The following is a 23136-nucleotide window of genomic DNA, read 5'->3' as shown; positions in this document are numbered from 1 at the left end:
CAACTTAGTATGTCCACATACGCTCTTTAAAGGCAAGTACAAACGTCAACACATTGCATATGTTTATACATTTTTCTCTCACTGTACATCCCTATATAATATGCTGGCAGTAAATAAACAAGTAATAACCACATAAATATGCTGCTTTTCCAGATAAAATGTGTACAAAAGTGCAGATATGAATTAGAGTACAGAGGCAATGTGTGCAGTTATACAATAGTGCCCCCCCCCCAAAAAAAAAATACTGAAGACCAGTGATTGGCAGGGGCAATGTAACACAATAGTGCCCCCCCCCCAATAAAAATACAAAAAAATACTGAAGACCAGTGATTGACAGGGGCAAAGTGTGCAGTTACACAATAGTGCCCCCCCTCCAAAAAAATACTGAAGACCAGTGATTGACAGGACCAATGTGTGCAGTTACACAATAGTGCCCACGCCAAAAAAAAAAAAAAATACTTTAGACCAGTGAGTGACAGTGGCAATGTGTGCAGTTGTACAATAGTGCCCACCCCCCAAAAAATACTGAAGGCCAGTGATTGACAGGGGCAATGTGTGCAGTAACAGAAAAGGTGTGAACAAAAATGTGTATTCTGTATTCATTGCAGAAACAATGCTGAACTCTGAATTTGACAAGCGGCATTCGGGTATTTTTTTTCTCCAGGTTTATTAGTGTGATAATGCATCGTCTTTTTATTATGCACTTATTAATTATGCAATTCCACTGTATTGCCAGCTAAAGGCAGACTTTAAATCTGTCTTCCAACAACACTTACCAGATAAATAGGCACAAAAGGTTTGTGACACTCTCACATTAAAAAAATGTAGTTGCTGTAGTTAGATAAGGCAAGATAATCTGAAATGACTAATAAATAAAATGCATCTGTAATACTAATGTGCTACCAATATTTCAGGCATATGTGAGTCATTGTCATAAATAACATAAAACACTATCTGGTACAATTATATACCACAAAGAAAGAACAAATCTGCCAAAAAGCAGGTGTCATGGGCAGTCTGCACAGCTTCAGCCAGTACAGCATTACCCTGCACATGTTGTGGCATATACTTATCCAGTACAGGTGGTTATACCCAAGCCGAAACTACATGAATCCTGCTCTTTTCTCTAAAAGCAAGTTTCTGATTTATCCATAATTAGTGGATTTAATTAATAACATTTATTGAGCACCCAGGCGTTTTATTTTCCTTTAATTGCTCTCCTCTGGATAAACTGAAGACTAAGATTAAATTCAGAAGTCAAATGGCAATGTATAGTTCTCTAATTACTGGACGCTGATGTGTACATGAGCAGACCTCAATGAGAAATGTACAATGCTACTGTATTTTTAGTATTCGAGACAGCTGCAATACAAAAGGTCAAAATACCCAAATAATAATAACCCAGACTTGCTATTCTGTTCCCGTTTTGTTTGTCACAATGACAGTTTTACCTTTTATTGAAAGGGTTGTCTCCAGGTATGACATGGGTGCTGTCAGGGCTTGTAAGGAAGCTGATCCTATCGTAGAAAGACTTGGCAGCCTGCTGGGATGGTGTCTGCTGGCTTTGGCTGATAATGTCCTGTGGATCAGGTAGTCCACGGCAATAAGGCTGATTCTGGCAGGAGCTCTGTAAGCAGCAGTCTGGGTCCATACAGTCAATTAAACCATCTGCCAGAAGAAAGTCATTTGATTCAAGTCATATTCATCAGGATTATGCCTTCTTTATTTTATTATCACTGCTAGTCCTAGACTATGAATAAGTGAAATAACACATAAAATACTTTCACACTCATTTGTATTGCAAACTGCATACTGAAGCCGGCATGGGCAAATAATTGGACTAAAAGCAAGTTGGGAATTCCAACCAACAAAACAATTATTGTAGAACAACTGACTTCAATGAGCAAAGCTGCTTTGACATTTGCTATGAAAAAAACCGATGCCAGCAATAAGTGAAATAACACATAAAATACTTTCTAATTTATACTGCAGTGCTTAATAGACAGCTGTCTACTTAAGCACTTGCGCTACCATCTATGCCAGTCCTGAAGAGCAAGCGCCCTTGAACAGTAGATGATTTGCTAATCAAAGCCTTTGTCATTTATGTTTGATTGACAGATGCATGTTACTTCAGTGGAGTTTTGTTTACAGAATTTGACAGCAATTTGCTTGAGATTTTTTTTTGCTTACTAAATTATATCCATCTTTCTCTTGTATTTCTTTTGTTAAGGCTGTTTTATGTATTTATATTTCTTTTTGTTTACCATTAATCAGGGTTCTTATGTACCCCATCCATGTAACTGGCACTATAGAATTTAGTGACATTTTACAAAATAATAATAATAATGTTTTCAAGTGTATTTCAAAACGCAAAATAATAATTTAAAACCATTGTATCAATTCTCCTAGTGAATATGTCATCATAATCAGACAAAATATCATATGAACCTTCCTTACTAATCAAAAAAATTGGATAAACATCCCTTATGGCTACTGATATTGTGAAACGTCACAGATGAAATATGTGAACAGTATTATGGATCTGCACTACTATTTCTGAAATGCTACTTTGCAATAGATAGTTTGATATTTGAAAATTAAGTACCATATACTCTCTTGGGCAACATGGGGTATCGTAGGGGACAGAAATAGAATTTAGTAATTCATCATTGTAAGTTTATAAAAAGCAAATGTGCATCTGGCATGTAGTCTGTGGGTCATAAAAACTGCATGAGATTGACACATTCTGAACTAATCAGCTGGAAATGCATTTTTTACAAGCCTCTCTGCTGACATCAATCAGAGGCAGGATCTCATTTTCACCAGCCAAGATGCAGGGACACACTGTTTGTTATTTTTCTGTGGAGTTTATCAGCAACTTGCCCAAGCGAATGACGGATGGTTATGAATCTGGCTCTGTATGACTCAAGAAAGCATTTCTCATTCTTTGTCTGCATGTCAGTACCCACTATTATCTAGTATAACTAACAAAAACAGCTGGCTGGTCCAACTGACACTCTAGGTAATACTCCTCTTGCTTATAGGGACATTGTACACATATGTTTCTTCATCTCTCCATATAAAACAGGGTATTGTAAAATGTATTATACAGTTTATTTTTGGGGGAAATTATGTTCCCTTGCTTTATAGGGATATAAAGGTCAAAATGAAATGTGCATAGGTGCATTTCAATTTGAAATATAAGCATTTAAAAAAAAAAAAAGCTTTATTAATATCTCAAAATAAGTATACATCTGTGTTTACAAAGAAAAACAAATTTCAATTCTATTTGTACAAACTGTAATAAATAATCGGCTAGATTATGAGTTTTGCGTTATGAGTGAAAAAGCAGCATTATGGCTCTTTTTCCCTACCGCTGGCATTACGAGTTTTGCAGGTATATCTGTATCGCACACTTTTTTGTTCGTAACGCAATGTAACTACCGCAGCTTTCAAAAAGTCCTGTTTCAATGAGACTTCCACAGTGCCAGTATTACGAGTTTGCCTGTCCGGCCAAAAAGTGAGCGGTACAGCCAATACCGTCAAGATCCGTACCGTAAACTGAAAGTCAGTAGTTATGGGTTTTACGCTACAAAGCTGTAACATAAAACTCATAACTAAAGTGCTAAAAAGTACAGTAACACCCATAAACTACCTATTAACCCCTAAACCGAGGCCCTCCCGCATCGCAAACACTAAATTAAAATTATTAACCCCTAATCTGCCGCTCCGGACATCGCCACCACTATAATAAACATATTAACCCCTAAATCGCCGTACTCCCGCATCGTAAACACTAGTTAAATATTATTAACCCCTAATCTGCTGTCCCTAACATCGCCGCAACCTACATTACTGTTATTAACCCCTAATCTGCTGCCCCTAAAATCGCTGCCACTATACTAAAGTTATAAACCCCTAAACCTAACCCTAAGTCTAACCCTAACACCCACTAACTTTAATATAATTACAATAAATCTAAATACAAATTACTATCATTAACTAAATAATTCCTATTTAAAACTAAATACTTACCAATAAAAAAAAACTAAGATAGCTACAATATAACTAATACTTACATTGTAGCTATCTTAGGTTTTTTTTTTATTTCACAGCTAAGTTTGTATTTATTTTAACAGGGTAGACTAGTTAGTAAATCGTTATTAACTATTTACTAGCTACCTAGTTAAAATTAATACAAATTTACCTGTAAAATAAAACCTAACCTGAGTTACACTAACACCTAAACTTACACTACAATTAAATAAATTACATTAATTAAATACAATTAACTAAATTACAAAAACAAACACAAAATAACACAAAATAAAAAAGAAATGATCAAATATTTAAACTAATTACACCTAATATAATAGCCCTATCAAAATAAAAAAGCTCCTCCAAAATAATAAAACCCCTAGCCTAAACTAAACTGCCAATAGCCCTTAAAAGGGCCTTTAGAGGGGCATTGCCCCAAAGAAATCAGCTCTTTTACCTGTAAAAAAAATAATACAAACAACCCCCTGACAGTAAAACCCACCACCCATACAACTAACCCCCCCAAATAAAATCCTATCTAAAAAACCTAAGCTCCCCATTTTCCTGTAAAGGTTTTTTAGATAGGATTTTATTTGGAGGGGTTGGTTGTGTGGGTGCTGGGTTTTACTGTTGTATTTTTTTTACAGGTAAAATAGCTGATTTCTTTGGGGCAATGCCCCGCAAAAGGCCCTTTTAAGGGCTAGTGGCAGTTTAGTTTAGGGCTAGGGGTTTTATTATTTTGGGGGGGGCTTTTTATTTGGATAGGGCTATTAAATTAGGTGTAATAAGTTTAAATATTTGACCATTTTTTTTTTATTTTGTGTAATTTAGTGTTTGTTTTTTGTAATTTAGTTAATTATATTTAATTAATGTAATTTATTTAAGTTTATTTGTAGTGTAAGGTTAGGTGTTAGTGTAACTCAGGTTAGGTTTTATTTTACAGGTAACTTTGTATTTATTTTAACTAGGTAGCTAGTAAATAGTTAACTATTTATTAACTAGTCTACCTAGTTAAAATAAATACAAACTTTGAGGTGAAATAAAAATAAAACCTAAGATAGCTACAATGTAACTATCCTATACTTTAAAAGGCCAAGGGCTCCATGTACTAAGCAGTCAGCGAGCTACCCGCAACAAATCTCGTGTCAAAACTCGCAAACTGATATGTACAAAGTCGTCAACTATGTTCAAACTCGCATCTTTAAAATTGCGAGCGTACTTATCCGCCAAACCTCGCTACCTCTCCATTTTTCACTGTAATTACACACATTTGACCACCAACTCGCCAAAAACAAATGTACTAAAAAATCTATTTGTCCGCTCGGGACAATTTCCGCTCCCACCTCGTTATTTTTGCCTCGCCACCTTTTAGGTGGCGGGCAAGGTACAAAACAATAGGAAAGTCACTCTAGACGCTAGTCTAGACATATATAAAAGGCAGTAATATCAGCATTGTACTTACATTGTTCGTTTCGGACGGAAATATGCCTGAAGGATGGCTTCTAGGTAAGCATAACTGGCATCTAATTTGTCTCTCATTTCCATGTACATAAATTGCGCCCAATTTGTCGACTGTAATTAAAGAGCAATCTGTATATTTTAAATTTGTATTGTATAGTTGTCAATCTTTATAATTATTTTTATATTAATATTTATATTTATTGTATCTTCTATTAGGAGATGGAGGGTACTCATGTACATGCAGTTTGAAAATGCGGTTTCGATATCTTGATCGTTCTGGTGGTGCTATGCAGTATGCACCTGAGAAAGTTGCAAAAATTATATTGGTTTGCTGCATACTTCACAAAATAGTCGCGGCGAGCGAGGTGTCAAATTTATCAATATTCCGCCACTGCTCGCGGCGGGCTAGACGTGTCTATTTATTGGGGGATTATTAGTACATAGCGATAGCGGACACCATTTCGCCCGCGGCGAGTAACGGCGAGTTTATCCGCGTCTACAATGACGGATGAATTGACGGCTTAGTACATGGAGCCCCAAGTGTGTTTGTCCGAAGCTGTCATGTGCAGTAGAGACAACACGAGGACAAACACACCTGTCCTTACAGTCCCTACCTGATCTGCAGTGCGAGTAGAAGTGGGCGTGGCCGGGGCCTAGCGTGAAGGAGCGTGGCTGAGTGTGAAGGTCCGTGAAGGGGGCGTGGCCGAGCGTGAAGGTAAGTGAAGGGGCGGGGCCGGGCGGGCCCATGAAGGGGGCGGGGCCGGGCGGGCCTGTGAAAGGCCATGCAGACTGAGAGCTCAAAACAACTCAAAAGAGGGGACAGAGGGGGTAGGGAAAACATAAGAAAGGTGAGAGAGAGATCAAAAGAGGGGAGAAAGAGAGAGGGGGGAAAGAGAGAGGGGAAAGCGAGAGGGGGAAAGCGAGAGGGGAGAGAGAGGGGGAAAGCGAGAGGGGAGAGAGAGGGGGAAAGCGAGAGGGGGAGGATAGAGAGAGAGAGGGAGAGAGAGAGAGAGAGAGAGAGAGAGAGGGGGAGAGAGAGGGGGAGAGAGAGAGGGAGAGAGAGGGGAAGAGAGAGGGGGAGAGAGAGAGGGGAAGAGAGAGGGGGAGAGAGAGGGGGAGAGAGAAAGAGAGGTGGAGAGAGGGGGAGAGAGATAGAGAGGGGGAGAGAGAGAGAGAGAGAGAGAGAGAGAGAGAGAGAGAGAGAGGGGGAGAGAGAGAGAGGGGGGAGAGAGAGAGGGGAGAGAGAGAGGGGAGAGACAGAGGGGAGAGACAGAGGGGACAGAGAGAGGGAGGGGGGAGAGAGGGAGAGAGAGAGCGAGAGAGGGAGAGAGAGGGAGAGAGAGAGAGGAGAGAGGGGAGAGAGAGAGAGAGAGAGGAGAGAGGAGAGAGGGGAGAGAGAGAGAGGGTAGAGAGAGGGGAGAGAGAGAGAGAGAGAGAGAGAGAGAGGAGAGAGCAAAAGAGAAGGAGAGAGAGAGCAAAAGAGAAGGGGAGAGAGAGCAAAAGAGAAGGGGAGAGAGAGCAAAAGAGAGGAGAGAGAGAGCAAAAGAGAGGAGAGAGAGAGAGCAAAAGAGAGGGGAGAGAGAGAGAGAAAGCAAAATAGAGGGGGGGAGAAAGAGAGAGCAAAAGAGGGGAGAGAGAAAGAGCAAAATAGAGGGGGGAGAGAGAGCAAAAGAGAGGGGAGAGAGAGAGAGAGCAAAAGAGAGGGGAGAGAGAGAGAGCAAAAGAGAGGGGAGAGAGAGCAAAAGAGAGGGGAGAGAGAGAGAGCAAAAGAGAGGGGAGAGAGAGAGAGCAAAAGAGAGGGGAGAGAGTGAGAGCAAAAGAGAGGGGAGAGAGTGAGAGCAAAAGAAAAGGGGAGAGAGAGAGAGAGCAAAAGAGAGGGGAGCGCAAAAGAGAGGGGGGAGAGTGTGCAGAAGAGAGGGGTGAGAGAGAGCACAAAAGAGAGGGGGAGAGAGAGAGCGCAAAAGAGGGTGGAGAGAGAGAGAGCAAAAGAGGGTGGAGAGAGCGCAAAAGAGAGGGGGGAGAGAGAGCTCAAAAGAGAGGGGGAAAGAAAGCGCAAAAGAGAGGGGGGAGAGAGAGCAAAAGAGGGGGGGGGGGAGAGAGAGAGAAAAAGAGAGGGGGAGGGAGAGAGCGCAATGGGTGGGACCATTGTACCCTGCAAAAAATGGCCCGTGTGAATGGGCTTTAGGACTAGTTAGTTATATTGTAGCTAGCTTAGGGTTTATTTAGTTTTAAATAGGTATTATTTAGTTAATGATAGTAATTTTTATTTAGATTTATTTTAATTATATTAAAGTTAGTGGGTGTTAGGGTTAGACTTAGGGTTAGGTTTACGGGTTAATAACTTTAGTATAGTGGCGGCGACATTGGGGGCTGCAGATTAGGGGTTAATAAGTGTAGGTAAGTAGCAACGGCATTGGGGGCGGCAGATTAGGGGTTAATAAGTGTAATGTAGGTGGCGGCGGTTAGGGGCGGCAGATTAGGGGTTAATAAGTGTAGGTAGGTAGGTGGCAGCAATGTCAGGTGCGGAAGATTAGGGGTTAATAAGTGTAATGTAGGTGTCGGCGATGTCGGGGCGGCAGATTAGGGGTGTTTAGACTCTGGGTTTATGTTAGGGTGTTAGGTGTAAACATAAATTTTCTTTCCCCATAGGAATCAATGGGGCTGAGTTACGGAGCTTTACGCTCCTTTATTGCAGGTGTTAGGCTTTTTTTTAGCCGGCTCTCCCCATTGATGTCTATGGGGAAATTGTGCAGGAGCATTTAAAACCAGCTCACAGCAGCGCTGGTATTTGGGTGCGGTATGGAGCTCAATTTTGCTCAACGCTGACATATTGCCAGCTAACGACGGCTTTATGAAAACCTGTAATAGCAGCGCTATAGGGAGGTGAGCGGCGACAATAACTTGCAAGTTAGCACTGAGCCGCTCATAACGCAAAACTTGTAATCTAGCTGAATGTTAGCTAAAATTTTGCATCTCAGTGTATTATTTTAAACAACAGAAGTTTGAAGTCAATGAATTCAAGTGAACCAAAAGGCATCGGTCTATTCTTAAATGTGTCAAAAAAATGCAGCGTATCGAGAAGAAAAAAAAAGTGGGTGGGAGAGCTCTCTCTCTCTACTCCCCTCATCCCTATTCGTCATCATCATATCCAATTTTTTGCAATATACTTTCATCGGCAAAAATGTTTTTAGTAAAAGGTATTGCTGTTTTTCACTGACATACGCACATATCCTGTGAGGGCCTTTGCACCAGTATTAAAGCCACCACTGATTCTCTGAGGTGTGTTGTTTTAACACTTGTGCACAGGCCCTCATAGCATATGTGTGTATGCCACTGAAAAACAGTAATAGCTTTTACTAGAAGCATGTTTGCTAATGGAAATATATTGCAAAAATGCTTCTATTTTAAATTGAAATGCACCCATGCAAAAGTTATTTTTGGCTTTTCTGTCCCTTTATGGAACATGAAAGTCAGAGTTAAATTGTAATAGTTTATAAATAAGATGGAATTAGTAGAGGTTATTCAATTCTATTATCAAATTTACTTTTTTGAAAAAAATACCTAGGTTGGCTCAGGCGCAGCAATGGATTACTGGGTGCTAATGAAGATTGGTGACTACACACATGTGCCTGTTGTCATTGGCTCACCGGATGTGTTCAGCTGGCTCCCAGTAATGCATTGCTCTGGAACTGACTTTTGCATGGGTTAAATACAGTTATATGTAATATGTAAGCAATAGCGCAATAATAAAACACTATCATATTAGTGCATTTTCTAATTGTATTTTATGCCTCTTTAATAAACCAACTTTTTCTTGTCAGAGCTGAGAACTACAGCTCTTGGAATTTCACTTGTCTGTCAGTTAACAATTCATAAATATCAGCTGTGAACAAATATGTTTCACGTTTTTATTTAAATGTTAGGATTTTATTATTATTATTATTTTATTTCTTAGGTTTTTTTACATAAAAAACAGAATTTATGCTTAACTGATAAATTTCTTTCTCTTGTGATGTATCGAGTCCACGGATTCATCCATACTTGTGGGATATTCTCCTTCCCTACAGGAAGTGGCAGAGAGAGCACCCACAGCAGAGCTGACTATATAGCTCCTCCCTTAGCTCCACCCCCCAGTCATTCAACCGAAGGCTAGGAAGAAAAAGGTTAAACTATAGGGTGCAGTGGTGACTGAAGTTTTTTAATTAAAAATATACTACCTGTCTTAAATAGACAGGGCGGGCCGTGGACTCGATACATCACAAGAGAAAGAAATTTATCAGGTAAGCATAAATTCTGTTTTCTCTTGTAAGATGCATCAAGTCCACGGATTCATCCATACTTGTGGGATACCAATACCAAAGCTTTAGGACACGGATGAAGGGAAGGACAAGACAGGTTCCTTAAACGGAAGGCACCACTGCTTGTAGAACCGTTCTCCCAAAAATAGCCTCCGAAGAAGCAAAAGAATCGAATTTGTAAAATTTGGAAAAAGTATGAAGCGAAGACCAAGTCGCCGCATTACAAATATGTTCAACAGAAGCCTCATTTTTAAAAGCCCATGTGGAAGCCACTGCTCTAGTAGAATGAGCAGTAATTCTTTCAGGAGGCTGCTGGCCAGCAGTCTCATAAGCCATACGGATGATGCTTTGCAGCCAAAAAGAAAGAGAGGTAGCGGTAGCCTTTTGACCTCTCCGCTTACCAGAATAGACAACAAAAAATGAAGATGTTTGACGGAAATCTTTGTATGCTTGTAAGTAGAACTTTAAAGTACGAACCACATCAAGATTGTGCAACAGACGTTCCTTCTTTGAAGAAGGATTAGGACACAGCGAAGAAACAACAATTTCCTGATTGATATTGTTTTAGAAACAACCTTAGGAAGGAATCCAGGTTTGGTATGTAAAACCACCTTATCTGCATGGAAAATAAGATAAGGTGAGTCACACTGTAAAGCAGATAACTCAGAAACTCTTCAAGCCGAAGAGATAGCTACTAAAAACAAAACTTTCCAAGATAGAAGCTTAATATCTATGAAATGCATAGGTTCAAACGGAACCCCTTGAAGAACTTTAAGAACCAAGTTTAGGCTCCATGGCGGAGCAACAGGTTTAAATACAGGCTTGATCCTGACCAAGGCCTGACTAAACGCTTGACTAAACGCCTGACTAAACGCTTGAACGTCTGGGACATCTGCCAGACGTTTGTGTAAAAGAATAGACAAAGCAGATATTTGTCCCTTTAAAGAAATAGCTGATAATCCCGTCTTCAATCCTTCTTGGAGAAAAGACAAAATTCTAGCGGCTAGATTTAGAGTTTGGCGGCCAAAGGGGTGCGTTAGCTACGCGTGCTTTTTTTCTCCAGCACCTTTTAAATACCGCTGGTATTTAGAGTTCACAGAATGGCTGGGTTTTCAGTGCGTTAGGCTCCAAAAAGGGAGCGTAGAGCATAATTTAACGCCACTGCAACTCTAGATACCAGCGGTGCTTACGGATGCGGCCAGCTTTAAAAACGTGCTCGTGCATGATATCCCCATAGAAAACAATGGGGCAGTTTGAGCTGAAAAAAAAACTAACACCTGCAAAAAAGCAGCGTTCAGCTCCTAACGCAGCCCCATTGTTTTCTATGGGGAAACACTTCCTACGTCTGCACCTAACACTCTAACATGTACCCCCGAGTCTAAACACCCCTAACCTTACACTTATTAACCCCTAATCTGCCGCCCCCGCTATCGCTGACCCCTGCATATTATTTTTAACCCCTAATCTGCCGCTCTGTATACTGCCGCTACCTACATTACCCCTAATCTGCTGCCCCTAACACTGCCGACCCCTATATTATATTTATTAACCCCTAATCTGCCCCCCACAACGTCGCCGCCAGCTACCTACAATAATTAACCCCTAATCTGCCGATCGGAGCTCACCGCTACTATAATAAATGTATTAACCCCTAAAGCTAAGTCTAACCCTAACACTAACACCCCCCTAAGTTAAATATAATTTTTATCTAACGAAATAAATTAACTCTTATTAAATAAATTATTCCTATTTAAATCTAAATACTTACCTGTAAAATAAACCCTAATATAGCTACAATATAAATTATAATTATATTGTAGCTATTTAAGGATTGATATTTATTTTACAGGCAACTTTGTATTTATTTTAACCAGGTACAATAGCTATTAAATAGTTAATAACTATTTAATAGTTACCTAGTTAAAATAATTTCAAAATTACCTGTAAAATAAATCCTAACCTAAGTTACAATTAAACCTAACACTACACTATCAATAAATAAATTAAATACAATTCCTACAAATAAATACAATTAAATAAACGAACTAAAGTACAAAAAATAAAAAAAGAACTAAGTTACAAAAAATAAAAAAATATTTACAAACATTAGAAAAAAATTACAACAATTTTAAACTAATTACACCTACTCTAAGCCCCCTAATAAAATAACAAAGACCCCCAAAATAAAAAAATGCCCTACCCTATTCTAAATTACAAAAGTTCAAAGCTCTTTTACCTTACCAGCCCTTAAAAGGACCTTTTGTGGGGCATGCCCCAAAGAATTCAGCTCTTTTGCCTGTAAAAAAAAACATACAATACCCCCCCCAACATTACAACCCACCACCCACATACCCCCCTTAAATAAACCTAATACTAAGCCCCTGAAGATCTTCCTACCTTGTCTTCACCATGCCAGGTATCACCGATCGTTCTAGGCTCCGAAATCTTCATCCAAGCCCAAGCGGGGGCTAGACATCCATCATGCGGCGGCTGAAGAGGTCCAGAAGAGGCTCCAACGTCTTCATCCTATCCGGGAAGAAGAGGCGATCCGGACCGGCAACCATCTTGATCCAAGCGGCATCTTCTATCTTCATCCGATGACGACCGGCTCCATCTTGAAGACCTCCAACGCGGACCCATCTTCTTCTTCCGACGACTTCCCGACGAATGACGGTTCCTTTAAGGGACGTCATCCAAGATGGCGTCCCTCGAATTCCGATTGGCTGATAGGATTCTATCAGCCAATCGGAATTAAGGTAGGAAAATTCTGATTGGCTGATGGAATTAGCCAATCAGAATCAAGTTCAATCCAATTGGCTGATCCGATCAGCCAATCATATTGAGCTCACATTCTATTGGCTGATCGGAAAGACTACTACCAATTAAGCATATTTGGAAAAACCAAGGCGCAAAATAACTGCCCATGAACTGAGAAAAGTCAAGCGTGCAGCTGCCAAGATGCCACTTGCCACCAGTTTGGCCATATTTCAGAGCTGCAACATCACTGGAGTGCCCAAAAGCACAAGGTGTGCAATACTCAGAGACATGGCCATGGTAAGAAAGGCTGAAAGACGACCACCACTGAACAAGACACACAAGCTGAAACGTCAAGACTGGGCCAAGAAATATCTCAAGACTGATTTTTCTAAGGTTTTATGGACTGATGAAATGAGAGTGAGTCTTGATGGGCCAGATGGATGGGCCCGTGGCTGAATTGGTAAAGGGCAGAGAGCTCCAGTCCGACTCAGATGCCAGCAAGGTGGAGGTGGAGTACTGGTTTGGGCTGGTATCATCAAAGATGAGCTTGTGGGGCCTTTTCGGGTTGAGGATGGAGTCAAGCTCAACTCCCAGTCCTACTGCCAGTTTCTGGAAGACACCTTCTTCAAGCAGTGGTACAGGAAGAAGTCTGCATCCTTCAAGAAAAACATGATTTTCATGCAGGACAATGCTCCATCACACACGTCCAAGTACTCCACAGCATGGCTGGCAAGAAAGGGTATAAAAGAAGAAAATCTAATGACATGGCCTCCTTGTTCACCTGATCTGAACCCCATTGAGAACCTGTGGTCCATCATCAAATGTGAGATTTACAAGGAGGGAAAACAGTACACCTCTCTGAACAGTGTCTGGGAGGCTGTGGTTGCTGCTGCACGCAATGTTGATGGTGAACAGATCAAAACACTGACAGAATCCATGGATGGCAGGCTTTTGAGTGTCCTTGCAAAGAAAGGTGGCTATATTGGTCACCGATTTGTTTTTGTTTTGTTTTTGAATGTCAGAAATGTATATTTGTGAATGTTGGGATGTTATATTGGTTTCACTGGTAAAAATAAATAATTGAAATGGGTATATATTTGTATTTTGTTAAGTTGCCTAATAATTATGCACAGTAATAGTCACCTGCACACACAGATATCCCCGTAAAATAGCTATAACTAAAAACAAACTAAAAACTACTTCCAAAACTATTCAGCTTTGATATTAATGAGTTTTTTGGGTTCATTGAGAACATGGTTGTTGTTCAATAATAAAATTAATCCTCAAAAATACAACTTGCCTAATAATTCTGCACTCCCTGTAGATAATTGTAGGTAGTTTATTTAATTTATTTATTGATAGTGTATTGTTAGGTTTAATTGTAACTTAGGTTAGGATTTATTTTGCAGGTAATTTTGTAATTATTTTAACTAGGTAACTATTAAATAGTTCTCAACTATTTAATAGCTATTGTACCTGGTTAAAATAATTACAAAGTTACCTGTAAAATAAATATTAATCCTAAAATAGCTACAATATAATTATAATTTATATTGTAGCTATATTAGGATTTATTTTACAGGTAAGTATTTAGCTTTAAATAGGAATAATTTATTTAATAAGAGTTAATTTATTTCGTTAGAATACAATTATATTTAACTTAGGGGGGGTGGTAGGGTTAGGGTTAGAATTAGCTTTAGGGGTTAAAAAATTTATTAGAGTAGCGGTGAGCTCCGATCGGCAGATTAGGGGTTAATACTTGAAGTTAGGTGTCGGCAATGTTAGGGAGGGCAGATTAGGGGTTAATACTATTTATTATAGGGTTATTGAGGCGGGAGTGAGGCGGATTAGGGGTTAATAACTTTATTATAGTAGCGGTGCGGTCCGCTCGGCAGATTAGGGGTTAATAACTTTATTATAGTAGCGGTGCGGTCCGCTCGGCAGATTAGGGGTTAATAAGTGTAGGCAGGTGGAGGCGACGGTGAGGGGGGCAGATTAGGGGTTAATAAATATAATATAGGGGTCGGCGGTGTTAGGGGCAGCAGATTAGGGGTTCATAGGGATAACGTAGGTGGCAGCGGCGTGCGGTCGGCAGATTAGGGGTTAAAAAAAATGTAATCGAGTGGTGGCGATGTGGGGGGACCTCGGTTTAGGGGTACATAGGTAGTTTATGGGTGTTAGTGTACCTTAGCGCACAGTAGTTAAGAGCTCTATAAACCGGCGTTAGCCCAGAAAGCTCTTAACTACTGACTTTTTCTGCGGCTGGAGTTTTGTCGTTAGAATTCTAACGCTCACTTCAGCCACGACTCTAAATACCGGCGTTAGAAAGATCCCATTGAAAAGATAGGATACGCAATTGATGTAAGGGGATCTGCGGTATGGAAAAGTCGCGGCTGAAAAGTGAGCGTTAGACCCTTTAATGACTGGCTCCAAATACCAGAGGGCGGTAAAAACCAGCGTTAGGAGCCTCTAAAGCTGGTTTTGACGGCTACCGCCCAACTCTAAATCTAGGCCTAGGAATCCTAATCTTACTCCATGAGTAACCCTTGGATTCACACCAACAAAGATATATGCGTCAAATCTTATGATAGATTTTCCTGGTGACAGGCTTTCTAGCCTTAATCAGGGTATCAATGACCGACTCAGAGAAACCACGCTTTGATAGAATCATGCGTTCAATCTCCAAGCAGTCAGACGCAGAGAAATTAGATTTGGATGCTTGAATGGACCTTGGATTAGAAGGTCCTGCCTCATTGGCAGAATCCACGGTGGAACAGATGATATGTCCACCAGGTCTGCATACCATGCAGGCGCTATCAGAATCAGCGAAGCTCTCTCCTGCTTGATTCTGGCAACCAGACGTGGGAGGACAGGAAACTGTGTAAATACGCCAGATTGAAGGACCAGGGCACTGCTAGAGCATCTATCAGTACCGCCTGGGGATCCCGGGACCTGGACCCGTAACGCAGACGTTTGGTGTTCTGTCGGGACGCCATCAGATCCAATTCTGGTGTGCCCCATAGCTGAGTCAGCTGGGCAAATACCTCCGGATGGAGCTCCCACTCCTCCGGATGAAAAGTCTGACGACTTAGGAAATCCGCCTCCCAGTTCTCTACCGCTGGGATATGGATTCCTGAGAGATGGCAAGAGTGATCCTCCGCCCATCGGATAATTTTGGTTACCTCCATCATCGCTAGAGAACTCTGTGTTCCTACTTGATGATTGATATAGGCTACAGTCGTGATGTTGTCCGACTGAAATCTGATGAATTTGGCCGGAGCTAGCTGAGGCCACGCCTGAAGCGCATTGAATATCGCTCTCAGTACTAGAATGTTTATCGGGAGGAGAGATTCCTCCCAAGACCATAAGCCCTGTGCTTTCAGGGATTTCCAGACTGCACCCCAGCCTAGCAGGTTGGCATCTGTCGTTACTATGAGCCACTCTGGCCTGCGGAAACATATTCCCTGAGACAGGTGGTCCTGAGACAACCACCAGGTCTCTTGGTCCAGATGCAGTTGAGGAGATAAATCTGCATAATCCCCATTCCACTGTTTGAGCATGCATAGTTGCAGTGGTCTGAGGTGTAGGCGGGCATAAGGAACTATGTCCATTGCCGCTACCATAAGTCCGATTACCTCCATACACTGAGCAACTGATGGCCGAGGAATGGAATGAAGAGCTCGGCAAGTGATTAAAAGTTTTGATTTTCTGAGTCTATCAGAGTCCCTAGGAAGGAAACTCTTGTGAGAGGGACGAGAGAACTCTTTTTATGTTCACCTTCCACCCATGAGAAAAGCCAATACGATGTCCGTGTGAGACTTGGCTAGCTGGAAAGTCAACGCCTGAATTAAGATGTCGTCTAGAACCGCCAAAAGGGACCCTAGCACCTTTGTGAAAATTCTGGGAGCCGTGGCCAACCGAAGGGAAGTGCCACAAACTGGTAATGCCTGTCCAGAAAGGCGAATCTGAGGAATTGATGATGATCTCTATGAATAGGGATGTGTAGATACGCATCCTTTAAGTCCACGGTAGTCATATATTGACCCTCCTGGATCAGAGGAAGAATAGTCCGAATAGGCTCCATCTTGAAAGATGGTACTCTGAGGAATTTGTTTAGAATTTTGAGATCCAAGATTGGTCTGAAAGTTCCCTCTTTTTTGGAACCACAAACAGGTTGGAGTAAAAACCTAGCCCTTGTTCCGCTCTTGGAACTGGGCGAATCACTCCCATGGTATGTAGGTCTTCTACACAGCGTAAGAACCCATTCTCTCTTTGTCTGGTTTGCAGACAATTGAGAAATGTGAAATCTCCCCATTGGGGGGGAGTCTTTGAAGTCCAGAAGATATCCTTGGGACACAATTTCTAAAGCCCAGGAAGCATGAACATCTCTTGCCCAAGCCTGAGCAAAGAGAGAGAGTCTGCCCCCTACTAGATCCGGTCCCGGATCGGGGGCTACCCCTTCATGCTGTCTTAGAGGCAGCAGCAGGCTTCTTGGCCTGTTTACCTTTGTTCCAAGCCTGGTTAGGTCTCCAGACTGACTTGGATTGGACAGAATTTCCCTCTTGCTTTGTTGAAGGGGAAGCTGAAGCGGGACCACCCTTGAAGTTCCGAAAGGAACGAAAATTATTTTGTTTGGTCCTTATGTTATTTGTTTTATCCTGAGGGAGGGCATGGCCTTTCCCTCCAGTGATGTCTGAAATAATTTCTTTCAGTGCAGGCCCGAATAGGGTCTTTCCTTTGAAAGGGATGTTCAACAATTTAGATTTTGATGACACATCAGCAGACCAGGACTTAAGCCAAAACGCCCTGCGTGCTAAAATGGCAAAACCTGAATTATTTGCCGCTAATTTAGCCATTTGGAAAGCGGCATCTGTAATGAAAGAATTAGCCAACTTAAGGACCTTAATTCTATCCATAATATCCTCTAATGTAGTCTCCACCTGGAGAGCCTCTTCTAGAGCCTCAAACCAGAAAGCAGCTGCAGTAGTTACAGGAACAATGCACACAATAGGTTGGAGAAGAAAACCTTGATGAACAAAAATTTTCTTTAGGAGACCCTCTAATTTTTTATCCATAGGATCTTTGAAAGCACAACTGTCTTCGATAGGTATAGTTGTACGCTTAGTAATAGTAGAAATAGCTCCCTCCATCTTAGGAACAGTCTGCCACAAGTCCTGTATGGTGTCAGATATGGGAAACATTTTCTTAAAAACAGGAGGGGGGGCGAACGGAGCACCTGGTCTATCCCACTCCTTAGTAACAATAGTCAAAACATCAGTGTAAACAGGAACCTCTAAGTATCTGTCCATTTTACACAATTTCTCTGGGACCACTATAGGGTCACAATCGTCTAGAGTAGCTAATACCTCCTTGAGCAATAAGTGGAGGTGTAGAAGTAAACACAATGAAATTTTTACAGTAGCATCATAAAGCCTTAGTAACTTTGCACAACTATGCAAATAAACAATTAACCCTTAATGTAAAAACCGGATTGAAAAAAACTTCAAAACCGGTAAAATAACGTTCAGCACCTTGCCACCTTGGAGAAGTAGCTGGATGCTTCTGAGGTAAATAAACTGTGCAACTGAAAATAGGCCCCTCCCACCTCACTCGATGTTATGGGGCCTAAAAAACACCACAGAGTGTTTCTTAAACTACCCATGTGGGTTAATAACCCTTAAACAAGCCACAAAGACCCCTTAAAGTCCCTCAAAAATTTTTTTATTTGTAACTAAACCAAAACGTTTTTTCCTATTAGTGTCACCAGTAACTATGAGCCCTTTATGCAAGCTTGGATTACTCTTTAACTGAATACAGCTTACCTTTCCCTCATGGGGATATTGTCAGCCTTTTCTAGAAATAACACAGTCTGTCTAGAAAAAAATAGACTGAACATACCTTAATGCAGTTTAGCTTGCAAACCGTTCCCCCAACTGAAGTTTTCCTGTACTCTTCAGCCCTTGTGAGAATAGCAGTGGATTTTAGTTACAAAATGCTAAGATCATCATCCTCCTTGCAGAAATCTTCATCCCTTTTCTGCCAGAGAGTAAATAGTACACACCGGTACTATTTAAAATAACAAACTTTTGCTTGAGAAAATAAAAACTAACATTTTAGTCACCACACTCACTTTGCCCTTTCCTAGCAGTTAAGCAGGCAGAGAGAATGACTGGGGGTGGAGCTAAGGGAGGAGCTAGATAGACAGCTCTGCTGTGGGTGCTCTCTCTGCCACTTCCTGTAGAGAAGGAGAATATCCCACAAGTATGGATGAATCCGTGGACTCGATACATCTTACAAGAGAAATATATTTTACAGCAATGCCGGTCTTTCATGTGTGAAAGAAAATATTCAAGTGCAATGGGCCTTTCACAGCAAATGGGTTTGATGATGGTCACTGAACAAACATAGATACAAACAAATAATAAAGCAACTACACAGTCCATTCCCATCATGCACTGCAGCATGATAGATTTTGTTGATCAGTTTATATGTCTAACCAGAGCAGGGGATATTTCTGAAATTGATTTAATTCTAAATATATGTTGGAATTTTCTTATTCAAAGCAAAATATATGAATAAAAAACTCTAAGCAAATGACCCAAAATTGATAGGGTAATCTGCTTTTAGCTTCAAATGAGTCACTTTTATGTACACATTGACTAGATATTAAAAAGAAAAATATATATTTACTGTACTTAAGCCCTGCTGTAAAGTCTCTGTAGATTTTCTCTGATGATTGCAGTGAGGTTCTTAAAAAGTGTTCGTAGCACAAGCGGCTGGTTTAAGTAATTGTACTGATACACAACTGCAGACTTATAGCAGGTCATTGGGTGAAGCCGCAGGAAGTTTGGTGCCCTCTGGAGTTTTAAAGATGGCTGCAATACATTCAAATACTTTCCACAAGTAAATTGTGCATAGGAGAGTGGGTAAAAATAAATCAACTCTCTTCTTTACAAAAGATTTCCTATTTGCCAAGCACAATCCAATCAGGTTTCTGCTACAAACAGCTAGAAACCATAATCACTAATAATACCCAAGGGTCACTTAAATAAGATACAATATTCCTGGCTGAAATACCTCTGAGTGGCACTGATGTGAAAGTTTACAGTATGAAGTACAAATGTGGCAGCAGAATGTACAAAAAAATGTTGATGCTCTTAGAGAAATCTGGTAAATGATTTACACTTTAGCAAAACGATTAACAAGAGAAAAGCAGATACTCAGGCATAAAAAAAAAATAGAAACACGAATTTAAGAAAAAGTAAGAGCTAAATCTGTATATGTAGTACGATAAGAATTTAACAGTCAAAATTACTTTGCAGCAGAAGTGATTCACTGATACAGGACAGAGGAGCAATTATTTTGTTAAATGTAGTGTTGCCAGGCAACTTTTCAAGTTTTGAATGTGGCAGGCATCCGCCCACTACCATGATAAAGCCGAAGGTATATTAGCAACTCTAGGATCTACTTTCTTAATGCAGGATAAATTTGGCTCCTTGCCATGTATCCCAGATTGGTTACATTGCTCTTTCAATCAATGGTAAAATAAACAACTGTCTTGATAAATATGTTCAAACCTCGGCAGACCTGCGGCATTTTGAATAATAATAGAAATAACAAAAAAAGATAGACATAGATAGCAACAGATTTATGTTTCAACTCATTATCGCTGTCATATTCCTATTCTAAGTCAGTATAAAGCAATCAACATAAGAGGACGAGAAACTGTAGCTCAAAGGCATATGCACGAAATGTAAAATCAATTTAATAGCAAAAAGGTTACCTGAGTCCCTAACTTACTGTTAACTTTTTCAATAAGATGTGAAGCAAGCTTAAAAAAAAAACAACAGAAACTTGGAGCTTTAACCCCTTAGATGTCAGAGAAGACGGCAACCCTGCCTGGTATAGGAAGTCATAATTAAAATATATATTCCCTTATCAAAAATAAATATATAGGCTGTTCATCTTACCCCCTTCATTATCCTTACTGTCGGTACATAAAGTCTCCATAGCAACATCACACCCGGCTCCCCTCCAACCTGGCTGGCAGACACAGTGCCAACCATTCTGGTCCAAGGTACATCTTCCATTGCTGTTGCATAGTCCAGGACAACCCTCTACAAAAAAAAACAATAGATAAAAAAAAAGAAAGAAAAAAAAAAACATCAAATGACTCAAAAATCCAATGCATCTCCTGGATAGTGAACAAATATAGGACACATACAAGGCCTTCATAAAGCACAAACACTGTAACTGCACATGAAAAGAGGACTGTCACTTTGCACAGATCATATACTCTTAAGTGGCATCTCTAATTAGACTAATAGTTGGAACACCAGAGATCTATTTAGTCTGGGAATATATGCGCCTGCTGACCAGATAAAATTACTTTTTAATTTCCTTTTGCAGAGCAGAGGAAAGGGTGTTGCAAAGGCAGCAGAAATAAAGTTATTTTGTGTCGTCGTGCATAATATCTGCAATCTATGCTCATAACCACAGAAGCATTGTAATAAGACTTTTTGTCCAGAATACTTTGCTGGTTTGTAACAATTGATGTTGAGTTTTAACATCATGGCTGCCAGAAAGTGTTACAGCACAGTGTGTGGCAAAATGCTGCAGCTTTCACTGTCAGTCAAGGAATAAAGTTGTTCTCCTATTGAACATGGATTTTGTGTATGAATTGACCTTTAGCTATTTTTTTGTACATTTTAGATAGGCTGAATAGTGCTGATAAGCAGGGGTGGTGAACCTATGGCACACAAATGCTTTAGGCGGCACTTATAGCACATATTGCTTGTTTTCATTTGTGTGCAACTGTAGTGCTAAATTATTTTTCTAATGAATCCTTAGCAAAAAAGCTTTCATTGTTTATACATATTATGGATTAAAAAATAAACTTTTGTTTTAAAGGTACCCTATGGCACCTGTGGCTTCCTGATATTAACACTAATTTGTGATTTAAAAAAGGTTTGCCACCCCTGAACTAAGCAGTGCCTCATAATATGGCACATAGATAAGGTTATAGCAACTTGTCGGATAAAGTAAGAAAGATATATACTATGATATGGGTTACAGAGGGTCTAAAGAATTTTTAAAGGTGCCACAATTGTTTTTGCTTTGTTTTTTTAATTTATTTTGGTTGCAAAAAAAAAAACTATCATTGTATTCAGGACAAAATAAAAAAAAAAAAATATTTTTCAAAAGAACCACCTTGAAATGTTATCTGGTCTTGGAGAGGCAATACCATCATGTGAATTTACAGTGCTTTCTGTTGTTGCACAGAGTATCTGTCAGTTTTACTGACAATACTTTATGCTAAGAATTACATTCCTTTTTTCTCACATAAGAAGCAAAGCCCGGAAATAAAGTGATGAAGCTTAGCGTTAGCGTCTATTCTAACATACATCAGGGGGATCAGGCTGCAAACGGATGGGACAGAACTGACAGGATTTTCAACTAAATGTAGGAGCTGTGCAGAGTTTGTTACTCAGGACAGACAAAATGAAATACCAGAAGGACCACGAAAAAACATTGATAGACTCAACAAAAACACGGTAGTGACGTGCTTCAAGACAGATAGCAGAAAGTGAGGTTTTCTTTGTGACAGTCTCCCTACGGCTTTTGCAATGTTACCTTTATATCCTATCTTGTCTGCTTTTATGAGCAAGAAGGGAAAATTTATAAAACAATTACAATAATTTAATATATCCAATAATGAAGATGGTGCAGATGTCTTCAGTCTGACAATACACAAAAAATAATGAAAACAGAAAGAAAAGAACAAAAAACAAATAATCTTTTCTGTGGATGAAATGTAGGGCAAAGTTATGAAAATTGCTTTATATTTGAGTGTGCAAACAAATGTTGCATTGCAGTGTTAGAGGCAGTAATGTCTGAATGTTCTTGGTTTTATTCGGTAGCAGAAAAATGAGTATGGTGGAGTAAAAGGAAAAACTATAATTATTAATGATTCTGGGACTACGCATTGGCCTCATTTTAAAAAGACTTATTAAATATTTAGATCGCAAACAGAAATGAAAAAATGTTTTGTTTAAAATTAAACTAATTCGGCACAGGGTTTGCATGTAGCAGCACAGAGGTGCCCTTTATTTGCTGCCATACATATTAAGTAATAGAAATTAAAACAGACTTTTTTTTTGTAAACGGGTACATTATCTGTAACAGATCATCAGCTCACTGAATGCCTTTCGGTTAAGAATGCAAAGAATCAGGTACAACATGGAAAAATGCATATATTATATATATATATATAGTCTTGGACTATTTTTAAAGGGACATTGTTTTCAGTAGTATTCATCTAAAATATTTTTTTAAAATGTATTTTAATCTAAAATAATGTTTTTTTTCTCATGAATAGAACTATACAAATGGTCCCAAAGCCAATGAGAATTAATACTGTAGCATTAGTATAAGCACAACAAGTTATGTTTTGCTAAACACGGTTTAAAAAAAAGAATTAAAAAAAATAATAAAAATACTAGTTTGGTAACTGCCCTTTAACAAGTGTGAAAACAGCATTCCAGAGGGAGCTTATACTTATATATACGTGCCTATTTATATT

General features: G+C 39.8%; 1 protein-coding gene across 2 annotated transcripts in view; it reads right to left on the bottom strand.

The window, feature by feature from the left end:
* Nucleotides 1–23136, bottom strand: part of TENM3 (teneurin transmembrane protein 3) — a 756540-nt gene that overhangs the window by 197669 nt on the left and 535735 nt on the right. For both annotated transcript variants that reach the window (XM_053703859.1, XM_053703860.1), the window contains 2 exons: nt 20525–20671; nt 1452–1668 (listed from right to left, as the gene is read on the bottom strand). In XM_053703859.1, the coding sequence (XP_053559834.1) occupies nt 1452–1668; nt 20525–20671 (364 nt within the window). The remainder of the gene's footprint in view (nt 1–1451; nt 1669–20524; nt 20672–23136) is intronic.

This window comes from Bombina bombina, chromosome 2, assembly GCF_027579735.1.
Source record: "Bombina bombina isolate aBomBom1 chromosome 2, aBomBom1.pri, whole genome shotgun sequence".
NCBI lineage: Eukaryota > Metazoa > Chordata > Amphibia > Anura > Bombinatoridae > Bombina > Bombina bombina.
This window is presented reverse-complemented; position numbering and strand designations above follow the sequence as displayed.